The following is a 23,313-nucleotide window of genomic DNA, read 5'->3' as shown; positions in this document are numbered from 1 at the left end:
GTGTTTATTTATTTTTTTTATTTGTGTAATTATTTATTTATTGAAAAGTTGAAAATCCCAGTCGGTATGAATGCAGCAGCTCCTGTATTTTCTTTTTCTCCTTCTTTCTTTCCTTTTCCTTTCACAACTTTGCTGCTGTGAAATGTACACTTCTCCACTGCGAGACAAATAAAGGTACATCCAATGTGACTGTGAATGGGTGTTCATGGTGTACCCCGCCTCTCACTCAGATGAGAATTAGTCATACCGAAATGATTGCTGCAATTATATTTGTTCACATTATTATTTGCTCATATTGACAAGCGAGAAGTACTATACTGATGTTAATATTGTGCATAATGACACAAAGAGGAATTATGATTGTTTACAATTATGTACAGCATAGGAAATAGTTTTTTTTTTTACTCTCCGCTTTGGATACTTCACCATCTCTCCCTCTCCTCCATACAGTCTGCCGTAACCTTTCTTTCACACTCCCCATTACTTTGAAGACTTGACAGACAGACCTCCTACAGCTCCACTCTTTGTAACCTCGCCATTCCACTGCCCACTCGTTTATTCACACACATCTATTGTATCGCAAACTTTCTTTCCTAGCCAATGCAATCCATAACTCCACCTCTTCAAGCTTCAATCCGCCTGGTCCTGATTCCAAGTGCAGAGTACAATGTCATCTTTAAACAAAGCCAAAGAAGACTCCTGTCTGAGCTCAAATATCAATCTGTCCATCACCGTTTGCAAACAAGAAGCATCTCAGGGCAATCCCACCTCCATCTTGAAGTCTTCTGTCACTCTAGCAACACACCTCATCATCTTCATGTTCCCATACAGGACTTGGACATGTCTAAATTGTTTAATAACAACTCTGAGGCGCTTTCCGACTTGATCAGAATATTAAGGACTACAATGACATCTTTGGTGCTTTTTCTCTGCATAAAACCTGGATTCTGCATATAGCATGTCCGTGTTTAACCATTTACTGGACATACTAGTGGAAAGTGGGCAGCCTTGTGTCTAAACTGTAGTGACTAAAATAATGGAAATGATGATGATAATGATGAGAGCATCTGGGTCCTCTGTCACCTGGCAACGGCTGCATGAATTGTATCACACTGCGGTGCCTTTGGAACAGATGGTAGAATGTACACAGTCATAATGATAGAATAGAATTCAATTGGTGGATATATTGGACATCATTTCCATAGCTTGTAGTTTAATACCAAGTCGTGTTTGCAAAATATACCCTCACATCTCATATTGTTTCAATTGCGCCATTTTGAAATCAGGTTGGGACATTAACGTCACCTGTCAGTCAGGTATGAGACATCGCATTGGCTTCTCACTGTGTTATGCTCATCCACTGTAGTTGGTAAAAACTTCACTTTCCACATAACAGTAATTCAAGCAGAATACTTGCTCTTTTATGTGGGCTTTGCATCCCAGTGACTTTGTTCATCTCACTCAAAGCTCTAGGGGAAATCCTCGCCGAAGCTCGACATGCACTCGGGCAAGAAGGTGGCCAACTCAGAAGCTGGGCTTGAATATATAGTATGAGAGCGTCTTCGCATGATAAAAATATATTTCCCCGATGGTGATGACTTGTTTCACCGAAAGATAAAATGCACACCAACCAACATTTGCGATATGGAGCTGCTACAACAGGGCAGGATGCCATAAACATTTTAATTCTAGTAATACTATATCATGACAAACCCCAATTCAAATTATGATACATTTTGAACACCGTAATTTACGGTGTACAAACAACATTTGATTAAAAAGAGTTAAATTTGCTTGCCAAAAACACTGAAAGGCAGATGTGGCACTGCAGAGCTGGCTCTATTTATTGCACTTGCTCCCTACTCTCATGAAACTCAAGTCAAGATTCTTCTTTTCGCTTTTAATTGCCCCCTAAACAGCACCTCACCGCTATGCATCAAGACTTTTGCATTTCTATTCTCAGGCAGCTCGCTATGCCGTCATGTGTGTGCACTTCAACTGCAAATGCTGGTGATTATTCATTATGAGGGCAGACTCAAATGTCCATGTTCGGTAATATCATAGGTTAGATGTGACAAGACTATTAATAGCTTCAAGCTCATCAATAAAAATGTGAATATGCATTGCGTTACATTAACTCATTCACTGCCAGACAATGTGCAAAAATGTGTCCACCTCAGTGCCAGGGTTTTTGTCATTTTCACTCAAATTGCAGGACCCACAGAATGTTGAGTATTAGGACGACATAAACATGTAATTCAGCGTAAGAAAGCTTAGACTATCTTCTTTCATCTGGAAAAAAAAGAGTTAATTCCTAAGTTATGTGGGGCTGGAGTTATTGATTTCATCACTTTGCTGCTGTGAAATGTAAATTTCTCCACTGTGAGACTAATAAAGGCTTATCCAATCCAATCCAATTTATATAGCACTTTAATAATAATAATAATAATAATAATAATAATAATAATAATAATAATAATAATAATAATAATAATACATTTCATTTATACATGCCTCTCAAAACTCAAGGTCACTTTACAGTCACAGGATACGTTTTTCTGTGGGTGACTTAGTATTGTGATATTGTCTGTCTACATGCGTTGCATCTCCGTTTGTATTACTACTATTACTAATACTATTACTACTCCTACTGCTGCTACTACTACTCATAATAATAATAATAATAATAATAATAATAATAATAATAATACTTAATAATAATAATAATGAGCAATAATCTGTGTCCACTCCAGTGCCAGGGTTTTTGTCATTTTCACTAAAATTGCAAGACCCACAGAATGTTGAGTTTTAGGACTACATCAACATTCAATTCAATGTAAGGAACCCTAGACTCTGTTCTTTCACCAGAAAAAGAGTTAATTATTATTATTATTGTTATTATTATTATTATTGTTATTAATTAAGTTATATGTGATTTGAGCTTGAAATGTGTGTACTTGTACATTGAGGGTAAAAACATTGCCAGAGTTCTGATGAGCGCTTTATCGGCACAACCGCAAGAAAAAACAAAACCCGAAAAAAAAAATGGGAATGGCGCTCCATGTCACACTTTTCAATTATTGACATGGCAGAGAATGAGTTAAAAGTTGGGAAGTTTAATGTCTTCTGAATGTGAGTGACTGAATATAGGTTTTAAATGATTTGAAAATTGTTCTATTGCATTTGGATTGAGGTTTTACGCAGCCCCTACTTTTATGGAATTTGGGTTTGGAGTAAGAGAAAACAGCTATGACATAATTCTCTATTTATTTATTTTTTTGGTGAGATTACTGTTTGACTTCCTTGCTTATGTTTTTGATTTCAGTTTCAGGTCAGACGTAAATCTAAAAGGCTTTTTTCCCCATTGAAAACTTGTGAAATGTGCCAAGAAATAATAATAACTAAATCACAATGTAACCACCTGGTGTGGATTGGTGCCATTTGAAAGAATGTCCAAGAGATCGGCGGAAGAGATGAAGTAAAATCGAGGGAAAGCTAGTCGCTTAATGTCCAGATAATCTGCCAGAGCCTTTTCACAAAGGGACAGCCTGTGAAGGCAAACACAATGTGCAGAGTAAGAAGTGGTTTGTGCATTCACGTGAGAACCTCATACACATTAAAAACAGGTGGGGTGGGAATGGGAGGTTAGGGGGGGGGTGCACACACCTTAAATTGACTTCACCCTCACCTGCACTGGATGTTCTCCAGTTTGTTGAACAGACCTGGTTTATTGGTGGCTTCAACAACATTGGGCGTTTGATGCACCGAGTCAGCCAATTCTTTGAAATCGGCATCAATCCCTTCGAAACGCTTAGAGTCCTGCAAGAAAATTCCACAAGGGAACGCCCGCCAAGGGATTTAGTTTTCCACGTGAGAGAGGGGGGAGAATTAAAACATATAATAATAAACATCTGCGTAAAGGCTCAGCCTTGATGTCATGGGAGTGATTCAAAGTTGAGTAAGTGCGGCTCTAAAACTATGAATGGATTGTTGGTTGTAAGCCACCGTGATGACTTTATCTCGGTTTACGTGTCGAAGACAAAAGCCAAGGTGATGTATCGAGACTCGCCGTTGAATAAACCGTGAAAAGACAAGAGGAGAATCTCTTGGTCACCTCCGGTAGCTGTGACCGAATGTCCTCTGAGCCAATGAAGATGCTTTCCAGGTGTGTCCACGTGCGTTGCACCTCAAACCAGATGGAGATGACAGAGTCGGCCACGGACAGCTTCGTTTGCCAAGATGAAACTTCATCCAAGAAGTGGGCAATGTACTTGGAAGAAATGAGATTCTGCAGCTGGACTTGGTTGTCTTCCAATGTCTCGATAAGCTCCTCATCTGAACTCAGCAGGGGGATTTGGGTCCGATGGTGGGGTTCGTATTGGAACTGCATACCTGTGAATAGATTAGGGGGGTTCGGTAGGGCATGTAAATTGAAGAAATACTTTGGAAAGCAAGCTAAAAGGCCCACAGCGGAAATTTAAGTTGGACCTGTCCATGTGGAATTGAGCTCCGAGAGAACTTTCTCCATTGCCATCTCTTTCACGGCCTTGTCTACGATCCCTCTCACCTCCTCTTCAAAACAATGCAGGTTTAGTTGCAACAGATCGGCAAGAGTGGTTTCCTGTGCACAATACCCAAGAACCAAGGCATTCACAAAACATTGCACAAACACACCGTGAAAGAGATTGGATCACAAACCTGGTCCACATTGAAACGAACTCCAGTCGCCGCCATTAACTGATGCCAGTGCCTGACTCGTATGGCTGGATTCTGTAGTTCTGCGACCGCCCGCAGGGAAACGAGGAGGTTCTTTACCCTGTTGTCCAAACCGGCAAAGGCATCCCATGCTCTAATCTAAAAGTATCACCATTGCTTAATTCAACTCATAGTAGCTACCAACTAAACATCAAATGCTCGTGTTTATTGATCATCTGTGTGAAGGGCAATATTATTTATTTTGCCCTTCTAGTGACGTTGTATCATTAAAGACCATTAGTGTGACTTTGTGAGCACTGAGACTGACTAACGACCAATACAGGGGGTCGGTCCTATCACAGTTATTTTGTCGTTGTGATGCTTGGGGTTGAATTGAAATAACTACGCTGACTGCATAATTACATTTACAATGTATATCTCCCTATTTTTTTCTAAAACATTTTAAGTGTAAGAAAAAAAAAACAATGGTTCGGTTGGCACATTGCTGAGAAAGACTGTATTTGGCTTTTTTTTTGGTTGATGTACTCCGTTTTCCGATATATAAGGCGCACCCGCAATGAATGGTGTAATTTCAAACATTTTTCATATACAGTAAAGTCTCGTTATATCGATATTCAAGGGAGTCCGAAAAAATATCGATATAACCGGGACTATCGATATATCCAACCCTGTTTGCATGTAATTTTCTCCGTGCGTGCATAGAAATAGTATCGATATAACCGGGACTATCGATATATCCGATATCGATATAACGAGACTTTACTGTAATAATAATAATAATAATAATAATAATAATAATAATAATAATAATGCTGGCAGCAGAAAAAATAAATATCCTGTGACTGTAAAGTGTCCTCGAGTGTTTTGAAAGGCGCTTATAATGAAATGTATTATTATTATTATTATTATTATTAATAATAACCATCATCATCATCATCATCATCGTCATCATCATCATACTGCCCGAAACAGTGAAGAACTGTTTTATTTGTATGCAGCCTCAGCATTCTTTTTTCTTCTTTTTTTTTCTCAAAAGGACAAATGTAATTTTAAATAATGTAAATCAGGGGTGTCAAACATATGACATATGCAAATTTCCCCATTGTGGGACGAATAAAGGTTTTCTGATTCTGATTCTGATTCTGATATGTTAGTTGTCTGCCAATTTGGAGTTATGTCGCTTTTTATGGAGGGGCTGGGGGGGGGGCATTATGATAGTGAAACCAAAAATTGATTACTTGTTCACAACAAATTAATAGATCACTACTTTTGAAATCAGTCAAGGAATAGAGTTTTGTTCAATTATTGTCCAAGTGAGTGTGAACAGGGCAACAAAATTATTTCGCAATCTCCACTTATATTGCACGTAATAATTTAACATTCCGGTACTGATTTTAACAAGAGGACGCACATGATTTGCTTTTGCGAGCCACATAAAATGGCCATCAAGTGTATTTGGTCAGTATGGGTGATAGGAAATTGCTCGCTTTTACACGTTGAGCAGGTCGTCCATTTTCACACCTTTAGGTTACATTAACCAATCCGATTAGTCTCGCCTCACCTCCTTATCCATCCCTCGAATATCTTTAGAGAAGCGTTTGCACTCCACCTCCATGTCTTCCACATCAATGTCCATCCAGGGAGTCGTTTTCCATTCCGCCATGCTGGATTCCACAACGGTGATCATGTCCCACAGCTCCTTCAGCAGGCCCACCTCACGCCTCGGGAAGTATGACAGCAGATAAAGTGAAATCAACCGTATTCAAAGTATGAATATTAAAAAAAAGGATCACTGATTTTAATCAGTCACTGAAAATGTGTCAACTCCACTGCCAGGGCTTTTGTCATTTTCACTCAAATTGCACAGGATATTGAGTTTTATGACTACATAAACATTCAATTACAGTAAAGTCTCGTTATATCGATATTCAAGGGAGTCCGAAAAAATATCAATATAACCGGGACTATCGATATATCCGACCCTGTTTGCATGTAATTTTCTCCGTACGTGCATAGAAATAGTATCGATATAACCGGGACTATCGATATATACGATATCGATATAACGAGACTTTACTGTAATTATAAGAAACTTTAGACTATAGAAGAAAAAGTTAATTCCCAAGTAATATGGGTCTGGAGCTTGAAATGTTGGCAGCTGTACAGCATACAATACGTACTTATTGATTTATATACCGCATTAACAACAGCTGAAGCTGGAACAAAGCTGGCCAAGTGCTTTATCGGCACCCAAGCATGAAAAAAAAATCTCAAACAAATTCTCGATTTAAATATACATCCAGTGTTTTCAATTCCCAAATAAATATGTGAATTGCATTAAATGTTTTTGTTGTTTTTTTTCTGACTTTGTTCTTTCATCAGGAAAAAAAAGTTAATTCCTAAGTTACATGGGTCTGGAGTTTATCTGAGCTTGAAATTGGGGCGGCTGTACAAAATACAATACATACTGTACATATTGATTGATTTATGACATTTTAACACATTGACTGCCAGATGATGTGCCAAAATTTGTCTACTCCAGTGCCAGGGTTTTTGTCATTTTCACTCAAATTGCAGTATTCACAGAATATTGAGGTTTAGGACTACAGAAACATTCAATTCAGAGTAATACGTCTTATTTAATCAGAAGAAAAAAAAGTTAATTCCTAAATTATATGGGTCTGGAGTTATCTGAGCTTGAAATGGGGCCGACTGTACAAAATACAATACAATACTTACATATTGATTTTTCTACAGCACTTTAACATTAGCTGAAGCTGTTACAAAGCACTAACATGGACAAAAGGCAAATGCTGCCCCCTCACACTGCCAGGGCTCTGACCAACGCTTTATCGGCACCCCCACCCCAAAATCCAAACAAATCCGGGAATGGCGCTCTACGTCATGCTTTTAAATTCCCGAATAAATGAATGAGTGAAGGAGTTGATTGCTTGTTAGTGTGATATGTGATTGAATGGTGCTTTTTATGTATTTAGCATATTACAGTAAAGTCTCGTTATATCGATATTCAAGGGAGTCCGAAAAAATATCGATATAACCGGGACTATCGATATATCCGACCCTGTTTGCATGTAATTTTCTCCGTGCGTGCATAGAAATAGTATCGATATAACCGGGACTATCGATATATCCGATATCGATATAACGAGACTTTACTGTATTTTTGTTGTTCCCATGGCGGTCTTTTACCTGCATTGGCGAAGCTGTTTGTATTCAGAGACGGTCACCTCAAACAAGCTGGCGGATTTCACCAGAGAGTCCATCACTGCCTCTTGTTCCTGGATCTGCCGGTGAAACGTGTCTAACATCTGGTGAGGATTCTTGCTGTCGAATCTGAATGAATGCAAACGGTTTCATATTAACCCTGATGGAGATCTCCTTTCGATAACAACAGCTTTGGTGATTGCGCGCACAACCTGGCTTTTATACATCGCAAATTGCAAACTACAAATTAGAAAAGGATTTCCGAAACATCAATGGGATCTAATCGCTGCGTTATGAGGAGATTAATTACACACATAACTAATGAGGCAATTAGCGATTACGGATGAGGCGCCAGCGCCTTGAACCAAAGAATTACTTGTCATTATTGTAAGATTCAATTAGCCTTGTCAGATCTGAGAGCCTCAGGATAGTCCGATATGAGTGAGAACACAGAGAAAGGTGACATTCGTGCAATGATATGGCAATGCATTTACTAAAACTGACTAATGAAACCATGAACATTACCATATATAACACCTTCATATTTTAGTAAAACATCACATTTTGTATGTCCCACGTCATCATGTCACAAATGCAGACGGATATCGAATACAGTAAAGTCTCGTTATATCGATATCGGATATATCGATAGTCCCGGTTATATCGATACTATTTCTATGCACGCACGGAGAAAATTACATGCAAACAGGGTCGGATATATCGATAGTCCCGGTTATATCGATATTTTTTCGGACTCCCTTGAATATCGATATAACGAGACTTTACTGTATATCTGAATTGTTCATTATTAGTGGCGTTTTTTTGTGCACCAATCTGTTTCTTTTTTAATCCACAGAACTGACGCCTCCGGAAGAGTTGTGTCCGTAATTTGTAAAATCACTTCAAATGACTTCTACTGAGTGTATTTTATAAAGATTCCACCGCATATAGCTATATTTTACGTTTTAAGACTCGCGCTGAATATTCAGGAAGTCTTGTTTTCGAGTTGATGACGATGCCTGACATGACGTCACGTCTGGAACGCCCCTGACCGAGAAAGCGAAACACAATGCATTTTGGGTACTTTGTTTGGTCCGAAAATTTCATGTTGATCCATGTCAATAACGCGATGGTGAATCGTTGTGTGTTGCACCAAAACTATTATTTGATTCTAGTTGACACAAATTCCCAGAAGACAAATCAGCCTATTTCCAACAGAGCTTGGGCGCCATCTTGTGCATTTTCTGGGACACTACATTGGAGTCTTGATAGCGCGAATTGATATGCAAGTACTTATTTAATTGATTGCAAACATTTATGCTTTCCTCTTCAGAACTACAGTAAAGTCTCGTTATATCGATATTCAAGGGAGTCCGAAAAAATATCGATATAACCGGGACTATCGATATATCCGACCCTGTTTGCATGTAATTTTCTCCGTGCGTGCATAGAAATAGTATCGATATAACCGGGACTATCGATATATCCGATATCGATATAACGAGACTTTACTGTATTTGAATCATATTCATACTGGATGAGTAACAAGAAAGCATCTTCTCCGAATGACGTCCTGGCGTGACATCACGAACAAGGAGGCGGGACCTTCTGAAACTCGCAATTTCTAGGGACATTTTGAAGTAGTTTTGGGACACTTTAACTCATTTTTATTGGTGTTTTGCATTTGACTAAAAATACCAGCCTGCGTGTTTTGGGTATTTTAGATGCTCTAACACGTTTTTCTGATGTCAGTTAGGAAACAAAAAATGGTGTCGGTTGTCCTTTAAACAAACAAGGGATCACGGTGTATAATTGTTAAATTATAATACCACTGATTATAATATTTGTTGGTTTTCAGATCAATAAGTGACAAATTGTGATCGGACGATTCATGTGGAAAAATACATGATCAAGTACACTGTCCATTTGAAATAATGTTTTTTTGGTATAAAAGTGATTACAAATGTGATTAATCCAAAGAAAACATATTAGTCAACTGTTGAAATTACTTTTATTGAAATTGGTAAAAAAAAATATTGATCGATGTGATCACTATTGGCTTCAGGATTTGGTATCGGACTATCTCAGTCACGGTTGATTGACAGCAGGAAACACTTATCGAACATAAATGCGATGAGAAGAAAGGAGTGTCAATGCAGAGCGCCGATGCGTATGAGGAACGGTCGGGGCTTGGAATTGAAGCAGATTTACGTGGGACAGGGGATGTGAGACAATCTCTTTATGGCATTGGACGCTTCAGCTTTGTGTTTGCTTCCGACATTTAGCTTGTAGCAGACGTGCACATTTCACCATGACAGCCCTGATCCACAGGTGAAAATAACGCTTTTCCTCTCCTTTTTCATCTAGAACTGCTTCATGCAACAAAGCGGGTGCTGGGAGTGCTTAGATTGAAGACTGTCTTTTGTCACATTATTTGTTATTTAGTTTTTTTGTTGTTGTTTTGAGTTCAAGATGAATTCTCGAGTACAGTAAAGTCTCGTTATATCGATATCGGATATATCGATAGTCCCGGTTATATCGATACTATTTCTATGCACGCACAGAGAAAATTACATGCAAACAGGGTCAGATATATCGATAGTCCCGGTTATATCGATATTTTCTCGGGCTCCCTTGAATATCGATATAACGAGACTTTACTGTATAATTATTATTTTTTTAATAAAAGCAATCCTTTGTCACCTGAAGGGCCCCTCGTGGCGAAAAATCTCCCTGAAAGTGTGTTGCTCCACGTCGAACGAAGCGCACTTTCTTCGCAAGCTCGCCATCTCGACTGCCTGCAGAGGCGCCACTTGCTGTTTGACTAGCGTGGCTTTCTTTTTCACATTGGTCCATTTTTCCGGCAACTCCTGAAAGACGGACATACATCGTTGATAATATGAATAATGAATTTATTGGATGTGATAATATGACAGATCCTTACTTCTAACTGCTTATGGACAACATCAGGAAGTTCCTGCTCGTACTCCTTCAGCAAAGTAAAGGTTTGCTGCAGAGGTTCGAACATGACATCGGTTGTGCTCTGTCTCTCTTTAACAGCCAGCAGGTGGCCCAGAACTCCCACCAGGGTTTCATAGTCTCCTTCCTCAATTCGCTGGCCCAGGCCAGTTTCAGCCGTGATGATGAAACTCTCAAGACCCGAAAGACTATCAAATAGATTGCAATCATGATGAAACGGCAATCTTTGGACATTCATTCATTCATTCATTCATTCTCATTCACATTCTATTTATATGTTGTATGTATGCACATAAACATTTATGCATTTATTCATTCATTAATTCATTTACTTGTTTATGTGTTTGTGTATTTATGTATTTATTTATTCATTACTTTGTTCATTTTCAACAGTAGCCAAAATGGAACTGTATAGTGCCACTTAGCAGTTTTTTTGACAACGATACTAGTGCAGCGTGTTCTACCGGAAACAAATTCCTTGTGTGTCCTACATACTTGGCAATAAAGATGATTCTGATTCTGATTTGTTTATTTATGTAGTTCTATATGCATTTATGTATTTATGTATGTATATATTTATTAATCTAAAATATTTATTTATTTATCTAATAACAACAATAGCAATGATAGCAATAACAACAATAATAATAATAATAATAATAATAATAATAATAATAATAATAATCCAATAATACATCAAATCAATCAAAACTCTCAAGGTCACTTTACACTCACAGGATTGTTATCTTTATATAGATATATATTTACATATTTGTATATATATATTTATGTACAGTAAAGTCTCGTTATATCGATATATATATATATATATATATATTTCTATGCACGAACGGAAAATTACATGCAAACATATATATATATCCCGGTTATATTGATATTTTTTCGGACTCCCTTGAATATAGATATAACGAGACTTTACTGTATTTATTTATCTATTTATTTATCTATGTATCTATTTATTTATTTATGTATGATTAATAGTTTCAGTGCAACATGCAATGGAAGTATACACGTAATGACAAAGTCATGCCTTTGCAGCAGCTCCTAGATTTTGTTTTTCTACGTATTCTTTTTCATTTTATCTTCCTTTCATAACTTTGGTACTGTCAATGAGGAATTTCTCCAATGTGAGCCGAATAAAGGTTATATCATCATCAATGTCTCATTTTTTAATTTGACATTCGACGGCTCGCCACCTGTTGGTTAAATGATCGATAAGGTGCTGTTTGAACATGAAACTCCATTTTTTGATGATGTCACAAAGGGCAGTCTTCATGTTACGGCCATTGACACGCATCCAGCCGTGGAACACATGGACCGCTTCTAGATTCTGCACCTCCTCATAGATCTTCTCAAACCTAAATCACAATAAAAATGTAAACGATTCAATCTCGTCGTTTGACCGTTTGGGTTGAATTTTGAAACAATTATTATTAATAAGTATTACTAATTATTATTCTGTGTCCACTCCAATAGAATGTTTTTTCTCATTGTCACTTGAATTCCAGGACCCACAGAATATTGAGTTTTAGGACAACATAAACATTCAATACAGCGTTAGAAACATTTGACTCTCTTCTTTCATCAGAAAAAAAGAGTTAATTCCTAAATCACATGGGTCTGGAGTTATATGAGCTTGAAATGGGGGCGGCTGTACAAAATACAATACAGTTCATAAATATTGATTTTCATGCCACTTTAACAACAGCTGAAGCTGGAACAAAGCGCTGACATGCAAAAAAAAGGAGATGGGCACCATTTCCTTGTGGAAAAGAGAAAAAACTTGCCAGAGGCCATAATCAGCGTTTTATCGGCACCCAATAATGAAGAAAAAAAAAAAACAAACAAATGCGGGAATGACAGTGAATAAGTTAATACAGTAAAGTCTCGTTATATCGATATCGGTTATATCGATAGTACTGCTTATTACAGTACTATTTCTATGAACGCAAGGAGAAAATTTACATGCCGCAGGATCAGATATATCGATAGTCCGGTTATATCAATATTTTTTCTGACTCCCGAGAATATCGATATAACGAGACTTTACTGTATTTGGTTATTGTGTTTTTTTTTTTCGGACATTCTCAAAGACACCACAAGACAGAGCCAAAGTCTACTTTTATATTAATTGCAATTTTGATGTCATTAACTGATTTTTCACACATTTGTTCTTCATAGTACGGTAAAATCATTATGTAATTAGATGAAACGGGTTTGGGATGACAATACATCTACAGTGTAAAGTAAACTATTAATGGTAAAATGATTCACAAACATGCACTCACCTATCCACTTGCTGTTGAAATTGAATTAATGTGGGTGGCTTCTCTGGGATGCAATTTTCATCTTGAGCCTGTATCTCTTGGATGGTAAGAACACGGCTGTAACGGAGGAACTGGCGCAGGAACTCCTTCCTGTCATCTGTATAAAGGTAACTGTAGCGTTCCATTGAATTGCGGAAAGCGCGGCAAGTCGCCACGACGCTCTGCACGCGTTCCATCAGGACAAGACGCATCTCTGTTAAATCTGCCATGTTTTCCATGTCAGCCTGTGAGAAGATAAAATATGGAGATTGGGCAAAAAAAGAAACGCTGACAACATTGCTGAGATGTCAATACCTGGTAGTGGGGAAAAGAAATGTGCTGAGAAAGGCGAGGCACCAATGTAGACACTCTGAACACATCGCTGATAAGACTCTCAACCAGGTCAAAGAAGTTTTCACTTTCTCCAAACTCCAAAGATGGTGTAAACACCATATTAGGAACTTCCAGGATGAGTTGGGCCTCAAAGAGGGGCACCGTGGCTTGTTTTTCATCTGATGACACAACAAGAATAAATGTAACGCTTTGCTTTGAATTATAAAACAAATAGAGAAACATTCTGATGAGCCATTATGACAGGGGTGTCAAAGTCATTTTTTGCCGCGGGTCACATTGTAGTTATGGCTTCCTCTGGAGGGCCGTTATGAATTTGGGGAACCTATTAGAATGTTTAAATCCCTTCAAATATTACATATAGAGCACACAGCAAATTAATGAATAACTCGTTTTCAAATCTGAAGTCAAGAATAATGACTTTTGTGGTTGACATCCAAAAATATGAAATTTTGGCTCAGATTTTAGTAATAATAATAATACATTTTATTTCAAGCGCCTTTCAAAACACCCAAGGACACTTTACAATAAAAACAATAGAACACAGCACATAACAATAAAACCATAAGTAAAATGATAAATAATAAAATAGCAGAGAGAATTAGACATTGAAAGCAATTTTAAACAAATGGGTTTTGAGATGAGCCTTGAAAATAGGGAGGGAGTCAATATTACGGATGTTGGGTGGGAGTGAATTCCAGAGTTTGGGAGCAGAGCGGCTGAAAGCTCTGCATCCCATCGTGGTGAGACGGGCAGAGGGCACATAGAGGTGAAGGGAGGATGAGGATCTGAGGGACCGAGAGGGAACAGAGATTTGAAGCAGGTCAGAAAGATAGGGAGGAGCAAGGTTATGGATGGCTTTGAAAGTAAACAGAAGTATTTTGAATTTGATACGATGTTTAACCGGTAGCCAGTGGAGTTGCTGGAGTACAGGGGTGATGTGGTGAAAGGAGGGGGTTTTAGTGATGATCCGGGCTGAAGAATTTTGGACGAGTTGGAGTTTATGGAGAAATTTCTGATTGACACCGAAGAGAAGTGCGTTGCAATAATCGATGCGGGAGGTGACCAGACTGTGGATGAGGATAGCAGCGGAGTGAGGGGTGAGCGTAGTAGTCATTATGGAATTTAACAAGTTTGATTTGCTTTCGCGGGCCGAAAAACATGATGTGGCGGGCCGGATTTGGCCCGCGGGCCTTGACTTTGACACCGTTGCATTATGACAATACAGAATATGATATAGCTGAGATGAAGTATTTATCTTTATGAAGAAATAAGTTAGAATGGAAGATATATTGCGGTTAATAAATCCAATGGGTTGAGTGATGAAGCTTTGGCCACAATACCTTGGAAGACATCACTATTTTTTTTCCAGATATACCGGCTGCTCTACGTTATAAATAATCGATGTGATGAAGCACTTAGATATTCAGCGCTATCCCAAATGACATATTTGGATTAGTCTTTCAGTCATAGAACCATGTTGGAGCACCACTTCATATAACAAAACGTTGGTCTCATTCCAGCTTTATCCAAGGGTGTGTGGCTGGCAAATGAACAGGAACTTCCCGGTTCTCCAAAATGTAGTGCTATCAAAATCACCCACAGTGCTGCATTTTTTTAAATCAAATCTAAACGTAATTCAAATTATTGGCTGTTAACCACATAGCTTCATTGTTTCCAGATTAATGCGAATGATGCTTTATATTCGGCGTAGAGGGCACACATGTGATGGGTGTCTTGTGACATGTATAATGACATTTAAATGTGCGTTTTGAAGTTGTTAAATGTACATTAAAAATAATGAAGTTGACTCAATATTGACATTTTTTTCCAATATTGACACGCCATACCCCATTTCCAGCAAAATTTAAGTTGTTGCTGGAAATGGTGCACACTATTAAGTATCCTGCTGAAGATAACATGTCATGAGGTCAATAATGTAAATACAGTAAAGTCTCGTTATATCGATATCGGATATATCGATAGTCCCGGTTATATCGATACTATTTCTATGCACGCACGGAGAAAATTACATACAAACAGGGTCGGATATATCGATAGTCCCGGTTATATCGATATTTTTTCGGACTCCCTTGAATATCGATATAATGAGACTTTACTGTATAACATTTCCTGTGTTCTGCTCTTATTCTGAAAAATCTATCTATCTATCTATCTATCTATCTATCTATCTATCTATCTATCTATCTATCTATCTATCTATCTATCTATCTATCTATCTATCGTATATACTGGATATACTGTATATATACACATACACAGCAGAAATATATATTATTCAATTAAGACATAAACGGAAATTCTGCTCTTTTGAGAAACACATATTTTGTCTCCAATTATTTATATCTGATAATGGATTCCAATTTAACATTTTAACACACTTTAAAGCCACGGAATGAAATGTATTAAAATTAATGAGACGGATTAAGCATTCACATGGATATTATGGTTACTGCAGTAAGATGTTTCAGCATTTCTCTGGGACATTAGCTCCTGCCATAACAGACACCTTAGGTGTTTATTTAATTCAGGAATATTTTATTCACAAAGCCATAGGAAGCGGATATAATACTCAATCCTCCATTTTTGCTGACATTGCCTCCATGCTGTTCTGTGGCCTTGCGTGTGGAATCTCATTTCAAACTTAACCTGATATGAACCGTCACCTAAAATGTGAAAAAAAAAAATGATGATGAGACGAAGGGCACAGTCATGGCAGACTGGCAATAACTCTTGAAATGAATCCTAGTCCAGTTTGACAGCAAGCAACTACAAATCTATTCCATGCCTGCTGCCAATGGGAATAACCAAGTGAACTATAAAATCGGGGGGAAAAAAATGTTTTAAAAGAAGCTTTGAGGCTCCACCGATACAGTGTCCGTCAAAAATAAACATTTTGTGATCACATATCGGCTTGAGAAAGGAGAGTATGACTGTGATGTTGACCTCACAATAACAATATTATTCATTTTTTTCCATGCTTGTCTGAATTTTCTGCTTGAAACATGATTGAAGACTCTAAATTGCTCACCATTTGCCTAAAATCAGTTGTGATTGGCTGTTGATGACTGTCGAGTGTGTCAGAAATGCAATCGTCATAGCATCAAGAGCAAATGGGTGGGTTCAGTAGCTTTGTCAAGGACGCTTGGAGATTGTTTCAAGGGCTGAGGATTAGAATCGAGCTTCTGTTTAAGCACTTTTAAAATATCCTGCTGCTTGCCCAGCTTTTAACTCATTCGCTGTCATTCCTGAATGTATTCAGGAATTGAAAAGTGTGACGTGGAGCGCCATTCCCTAATGTGTTCGGGTTTTGTTTTTTTCTTGCGGGTGTGCCGATAAAGCCCTGGTCAGACCTCTGACAATGTTTTTTTTTTCCTTTCCACTAGGGGGCAGCATTTGCCTTCTGTCCACGTTAGAGCTTTGTTATAGCTTCAGCTGTTGTTAAAGCGCTACATAAATCAATATGTAAGTATTGTATTTTATACAGCCACCCTCATTTCAAGCTCAAATAACTCCAGACCCATATAACTTAGGAATTAACTCTTTTTTTGTGATGAAAGAAAAGAGTCTAAGGAGTCTTACAATGAATTGAATGTTGATGTAGTCCTAAAACTCAATATTCCGTGGGTCCTGCAATTTGAGTATAAATAACAAAAACCCTGGCACTGGAGCGGACACATTTTTGCACATCGTATGGCAGTGAATAAGTTAAGAATGATCATTACTTTTGGAGCACTATGAAGTTTTACAACTATCTTACCTGTGTTATCCCGGAAAAACTTGAGCGAACACTCGATGCAATGATAAAAGCCATCGACAATCATGTCATCAATGTAGTCCTCATATGCTTTCCACTCGTCTGAGGATGGGTCGGACAGGAAAAGCTCAAGATTCCTCTGAGAACAAGACATTGTACAATTGCAATGACAATATTTTCCACACTGTAATGCATATACAGTAAAGTCTCGTTATATCGATATCGGATATATCGATAGTCCCGGTTATATCGATACTATTTCTATGCACGCAAGGAGAAAATTACATGCAAACAGGGTCGGATATATCGATAGTCCTGGTTATATCGATATTTTTTCGGACTCCCTTGAATATCGATATAACGAGACTTTACTGTAAATCATTCAATTTTCCCGAAAACCTACAATCCAATGCATTTCAAGACACAATCAACAAGCACAGCCATATTGAAACGAAAATCATAAGCATCGTTAACATCTGATTAAATGAAGGCAGAAGAAAGATTTTAAGTATGCTTAGCCCCTTGTGGATGTGAGCTATTTTGTTGAATCAATTGGTATGATAACATTGGTCTCTCATTTCCTGTTTCGCAATTTCCTTGTGGATGCAACTGCAGCCATTATTGTAGCTTCCATTCCATAAAATGTGTTTTTTTTTATACTTGCACTATGTACAGTTTTTTATGAAGCATTTTTGCACGGTTATACATTTCAGTCTTCTGACATTTCTACTATGCATAGAATACTCTGTTTTTATCTTTTTACACACCCCATTTCAATTTTGCTGCTGTAGATTGCAAATTTCACCATTGTGAGACTATTAAAGACTTTCTGATTCTGATTCATTCAATGTGCATTATAATGTAGTGCACGTTATCAGAATCAGAATCAGAATCATCTTTATTGCCAAGTATGTAGGACACACAAGGAATTTGTTTCCGGTAGAACACGCTGCACTAGTATCGTTGTCAAAAAAACTGCTAAGTGGCACTATACAGTGGCACTATACAGTTCCATTATATCTGAAAATAGTTTGAAAATAAACCATTCGTTGTAGGTGCGCCTGTTCCTCTGAAGAAGCCCCATATAGTGCATAAAATACGGTAGGTTAACCGACTAGCTCACCAATTTCATATTTCAAATTCAGGGGAACGCATTTAATACCTTCATGAGGAAATGAATCTTATCTCCGGATGACCGAATCAGACAACAAAAACGATCCAGCCTTTCAGCCCGATCATCCAGACTGAGCAAAGCATCTTTTTTCCCCTCCTTCCTGTCAAACAATGGGCTTGCCCAGGATTTGATACAATTCTGGATCTCCTCCACGTTGTCTTTGGCCTTTTGGAGTCGGCCCTCCAGGTCGCAGATGGAATCCCGCAACTCTTGAATATACTGCCAAATGCCTAGGAATAGCCAAGAAGTTTGATTTTGAGTAAACGTGGTTGTTATTTGAATCATAATAGTAAAAGGTCATTCATATGAATACGACAATGACCTTAACCGAAAACGCAACTTTTTTTCCTGGCATAGTGCAATCACATTTTTTTACAGTTAGTTCATGGTTTTAAAACGTGTGGTTACCCATGGTAACCCTCCCAAAAATGCCTGGATGTCAGAATTACAGTGGAAGCTTTATAATGACTGCATCATGAAATGTCATTGAAAGAATAATAATCAATGATGATGATGTTAAGGGCGCTTTTGCTTTTACCCTCAGCAAGAGGCTTTGATTGCTCTTTGATTACTCTTCGACTTTCAACAAAGTGACCTGAAATGGATGTGACGAATACAATATTTGTCCATACCCCTTTTCCCATTTCGCTTTGGTTATTGAACAGCCTATTTAAAGCATAGGGTGGTTTGCAGTTATCATGGATGAGTGCAAAAAAACACAAACATAGCTGCCAACAGCCGCTTTGTCTATGTAATGCAAATGACATAGATGGGATGAACAAAAACTGAAGGTGTATACTAGTTTTTTTGTTTTTTGTTTTCACGGCGTTCAATATCCCAGTATGTTTTCTGTGTTATTTACGAGTGTGTATGTGTGCACCGAAGGTCCACACCTTGGCTGTTCCAACTCAGGCTTTCTTCTGCCTTTTTTATTTGGGTCTCAATATCCCTGAGCTGTCTTTGGAGTAGTGTATTCTCCACATCGAGCACAGACTGAATCACCTAGAATATGTGGTCAAGGGAAGAAGATTAAAATGAGATTTCAAACCGAAGTGCAGTATTGTGAAATGGATTTGAGAAACAAATAAAAACAACAACAATGATAACACTACTACTATTACTACTACAACCACTAGTACTACTAGATTAGATTCGGCTTTATTTGTATCACACTGGAAAAAAATTACATTTCACAGCAGCAAAGTGATGAAAGGAAGAGGAAAGGAAAAGAAGAAGTAAAAAAACAAAATCCAAGAGCTGCTGTAAAGGCAGCCACAATCGCAGGGCCATCTTAAGTCAAACAACAAAAAAACAAAATAATGTGACAATCCAAAAGACACAGTCGTTCAATCCGAAGCACTTTCTGCACCCTCTTTGTATATGAAGCAATTCTAGATGAAAGAGGAGAGGATCAAAGTGTCCTTTTCACCAGTGGATCAGCAATGTCAAGGTGAAATGTTCACATCTGCTACAAGCTAAATTTTGAAAGCAAACACAAAGCTGTAGTATCTATTGACATGTCCCACGTAAATCCGCTTGAATTCCAAGCCGCGGCAGTTCCACATACTACTACTCCTTCCAATACTACTACTCCTTCTAATACTCCTACTCCAAATCCTAATAGTACCAATAATAACAATAATAGTCAGAGTCAATCTGTCTCTTTTACATAATTCACAGGCACATTGACCTTCCTTCATTTGGTGATTATGCTTTGAACTTGAAAGATTCTTATCTCAAATCAACTTCCTGCAGCTAAATTAAGGGGAATGTCATGAATCTGTCCTGTAGAAAAAGATCAGTCGAATTTTGTTAGGGGGGATTCATGCTATAATAAAGACAATTCCACCCCCAGAATTCTCAACTAAGCAAACGTGATGAAAACCACTCGCACACTGCGCTGTAATCCAAGTTTGTGCGAAAAAAAGAAAAAAAACATTTTATATTATTAACTCATTCACTGCCAGATGATGTGCAAAAATGTGTCCACTCCAGTGCCAGGGTTTTTTGTCATTTTTACTCAAATTGGAGGACCCACAGAATATTGAGTTTTAAGACAGGCAGTGAATGAGTTAAGTACCTATTGTCAATTGCTTTCTACCGATGAAGGACAGACTCGGACACTGAGGCAAATTACCGACTTTACGTTCATAAGATATGACAGAATGCCCCTTTTTGATATTCACCTTGTTGTATTGCCGTGCAGCGAGTTCCAGGCTGGCCACGAACTGCCACAACTGCCATCTGGTGGTATAAATCTCCACTGCAGTGTCAGGAATCACTTCAGTTTGCCTGGCCTCCAGGTACTTGACTTCTCTCAACACTGATGCAAGCTACACAAGAGGGTGTGGAGGCAGATGGATTGTTTTAAAAGACATTACTACTGTTTTGCTGCAAATTGAACAATATGTACACTGTGATCCATGCTATAAAAACCTGTGTGCTAAAGTTGACCGAGATCAGCCGAGAGGACACGTCTCTAGAGATTAAGGGCAGGCTGAGGTTGTGAAGACAACTGCTGTCAACAGTCCCCGTCCATGACTCGTATAGGGCGGAACAGTATCTGAAATAGTAATACCCAGAAAATGTACACTTCAGGCAGACACAGACGTTCGCACAAATGTGGTACCAGAGGGGTTTCAACATTGTTTCACACTTGCATTAAATTAGCTACAGACGTGGCACATGGCTGGGGGAGCTAGCAAGAAAATGAAGGGTTAGTTGGGACAGCTGGAGGTTGGATGAGGATAAACGCTGCTTCATCTGCAAGACGGCAGGGACAGACAATATGTCAGGCATCCGTACGGCTATAGCAATCTGTAAATAGCAACTATTATGATGAGTACTTATTGGATTTTTGTCGTGAGCTTCATATCCTGATAGTGGCACCGCAGACGTCGAGGCAATCCAATGTCTTGGTAATGGTCATAAATCACACAGTTTTGTCAGTGGGGAGTAATGAGTAAGGATACCCATCACAATCATGACGGGAATGTTTAGTATAATGATGGTATTCATTTATGGCAACTATAGAATTTATTTTTAACAGCAACTGGAATAGGAGTTAAGCAGGATGCATTGAAAGCATCACTCCAGTTCTTTGTAAAGTTAACATTTGTGTAATTTTATGCTTAAATATGTTTATTTGAAAAAAAAAAGCTTCCATAATTGCTTCAGTAGGAAAAAAAAGGAATACCCTCGACAAATAATTACGAAACTGCTTGTTCGCTACTTGGGATGCTTACTTACTTTTTACACCATTTTATCGATCCACCCGTGTATTTTTTCATCTATAATAATAGTAATAATAATAATACATTTAATTTTAAGCGCCTTTCAAAACTCTCAAGTACACTTTACACAGTCATGGGATTTTTTTTTGTGCGGATGAGCAGCAGCAGCCATCCGCGCCAGAGTTCACTCTACCCGGAAGTAACACAGCAGCTATTGATTTATGAATTCATTCATTCATTCATTCATTCATTCATTCATTCATTCATTCATTCATTCATTCATTCATTCATTCATTCATCCAACCATTTTTTTTTAATTTCTTCATTCATTTCTTGTTTCATTTTTACATTCAGTTATTATTTCAGTTATTATGTCAGTTATTTCAGTTATTATTTCAGTTATTTGTACAGGTATTTTTTTTCATTCATCCATCCATTCATCTCTCCATTCGTGCATCCATTTATTAATTTCTTCATTTATTGATTTATTCAGTTATTTATTCATGTATTTGTTCATGTATTTCTGCATGTATTTATTCATGTAATTATTCATTTATTCATCTATTCATTTCTACATTCAGTTATTATTTCAGTTATTATGTCAGTTATTTCAGTTATTATTTCAGTTATTTGTACAGGTATTTTTTCATTCATTCATTCATCCATCCATTCATCTCTCCATTCGTGCATCCATTTATTAATTTCTTCATTTATTGATTTATTCAGTTATTTATTCATGTATTTGTTCATGTATTTCTGCATGTATTTATTCGTGTAATTATTCATTTATTCATCCATTCATTTCTACATTCAGTTATTATTTCAGTTATTATTTCATTATTTCAGTTATCATTTCAGTTATTATTTCAGGTATTATCTCAGTTATCCTTTCAGTTATCATTCCAGGTATCATTCCAGGTATTATTCCAATTATTTGTTCCATCCATGAATCCATCCATCCATCCATGCATTAAGCATTCCAACAAGCATGTTAAAATTGCATTAATTCTTATTTGTAATTATGTCTTGCTACAGGACAACTATGTGAAAATCCTCAATATATCTTGACCCTTTTCGTCGGGCTAGCTCAAAATTCATTTTGAAACTGTGTCCAATTCTGTACTTTGTTGTCCTTTTCCCTTGACGCTATGGGGATAAAGTGGCTCTCATCAAGCTATCTCTGTATGTGTCGCAGTTGCTCACCACGATAATTGGCCATGTGATGTGCCTCTCCAATTTCTAAGCATCAAAGGGGAACATGCAAAGTGTTGTTCTGATGCATTCCAGGAATGCCACATTGTAAGAATATAGCAATTACAGAAGGGTCCAATATAGAAGGCCGACGCTGAACAAAAACATCTGAAATGTGAGCGTAATGATTAAACCTTGAGGCAGTCCAATCTTTAAGTGGTCAGTGTAAAGGTGAATTATAACTGGAAGCAAGTACAAAGAGAATACTTTTTTTCCCTCCTTTCTGTTATTGGTTCCTTCATAATTCAAAGCAGCAAAGTCCCACCTCAATGAGATAAT

General features: G+C 37.7%; 1 protein-coding gene across 1 annotated transcript in view; it reads right to left on the bottom strand.

The window, feature by feature from the left end:
- Window positions 1–23,313, bottom strand: part of dnah9 (dynein, axonemal, heavy chain 9) — a 163,534-nt gene that overhangs the window by 126,300 nt on the left and 13,921 nt on the right. The window contains exons 12-28 of the mRNA XM_089015298.1: window positions 20,987–21,113; window positions 20,737–20,883; window positions 19,444–19,552; window positions 18,539–18,780; window positions 17,380–17,515; window positions 13,563–13,759; window positions 13,230–13,492; window positions 12,138–12,299; window positions 10,886–11,108; window positions 10,645–10,811; window positions 7,927–8,070; window positions 6,278–6,437; window positions 4,699–4,854; window positions 4,489–4,621; window positions 4,115–4,392; window positions 3,689–3,819; window positions 3,422–3,548 (exon numbers count right to left, since the gene is read on the bottom strand). Of these exons, the coding sequence (XP_088871424.1) occupies window positions 3,422–3,548; window positions 3,689–3,819; window positions 4,115–4,392; window positions 4,489–4,621; window positions 4,699–4,854; window positions 6,278–6,437; window positions 7,927–8,070; window positions 10,645–10,811; window positions 10,886–11,108; window positions 12,138–12,299; window positions 13,230–13,492; window positions 13,563–13,759; window positions 17,380–17,515; window positions 18,539–18,780; window positions 19,444–19,552; window positions 20,737–20,883; window positions 20,987–21,113 (2,902 nt within the window). The remainder of the gene's footprint in view (window positions 1–3,421; window positions 3,549–3,688; window positions 3,820–4,114; window positions 4,393–4,488; window positions 4,622–4,698; window positions 4,855–6,277; window positions 6,438–7,926; window positions 8,071–10,644; window positions 10,812–10,885; window positions 11,109–12,137; window positions 12,300–13,229; window positions 13,493–13,562; window positions 13,760–17,379; window positions 17,516–18,538; window positions 18,781–19,443; window positions 19,553–20,736; window positions 20,884–20,986; window positions 21,114–23,313) is intronic.

Source organism: Hippocampus bargibanti, linkage group LG15 (assembly GCF_051943395.1).
Source record: "Hippocampus bargibanti isolate YZ-2025 linkage group LG15, ASM5194339v1, whole genome shotgun sequence".
Taxonomy (NCBI): Eukaryota; Metazoa; Chordata; class Actinopteri; order Syngnathiformes; family Syngnathidae; genus Hippocampus; species Hippocampus bargibanti.
Note: the sequence above shows the minus strand (reverse complement) of the source record. Positions and strands in the feature narration are given on the sequence as shown.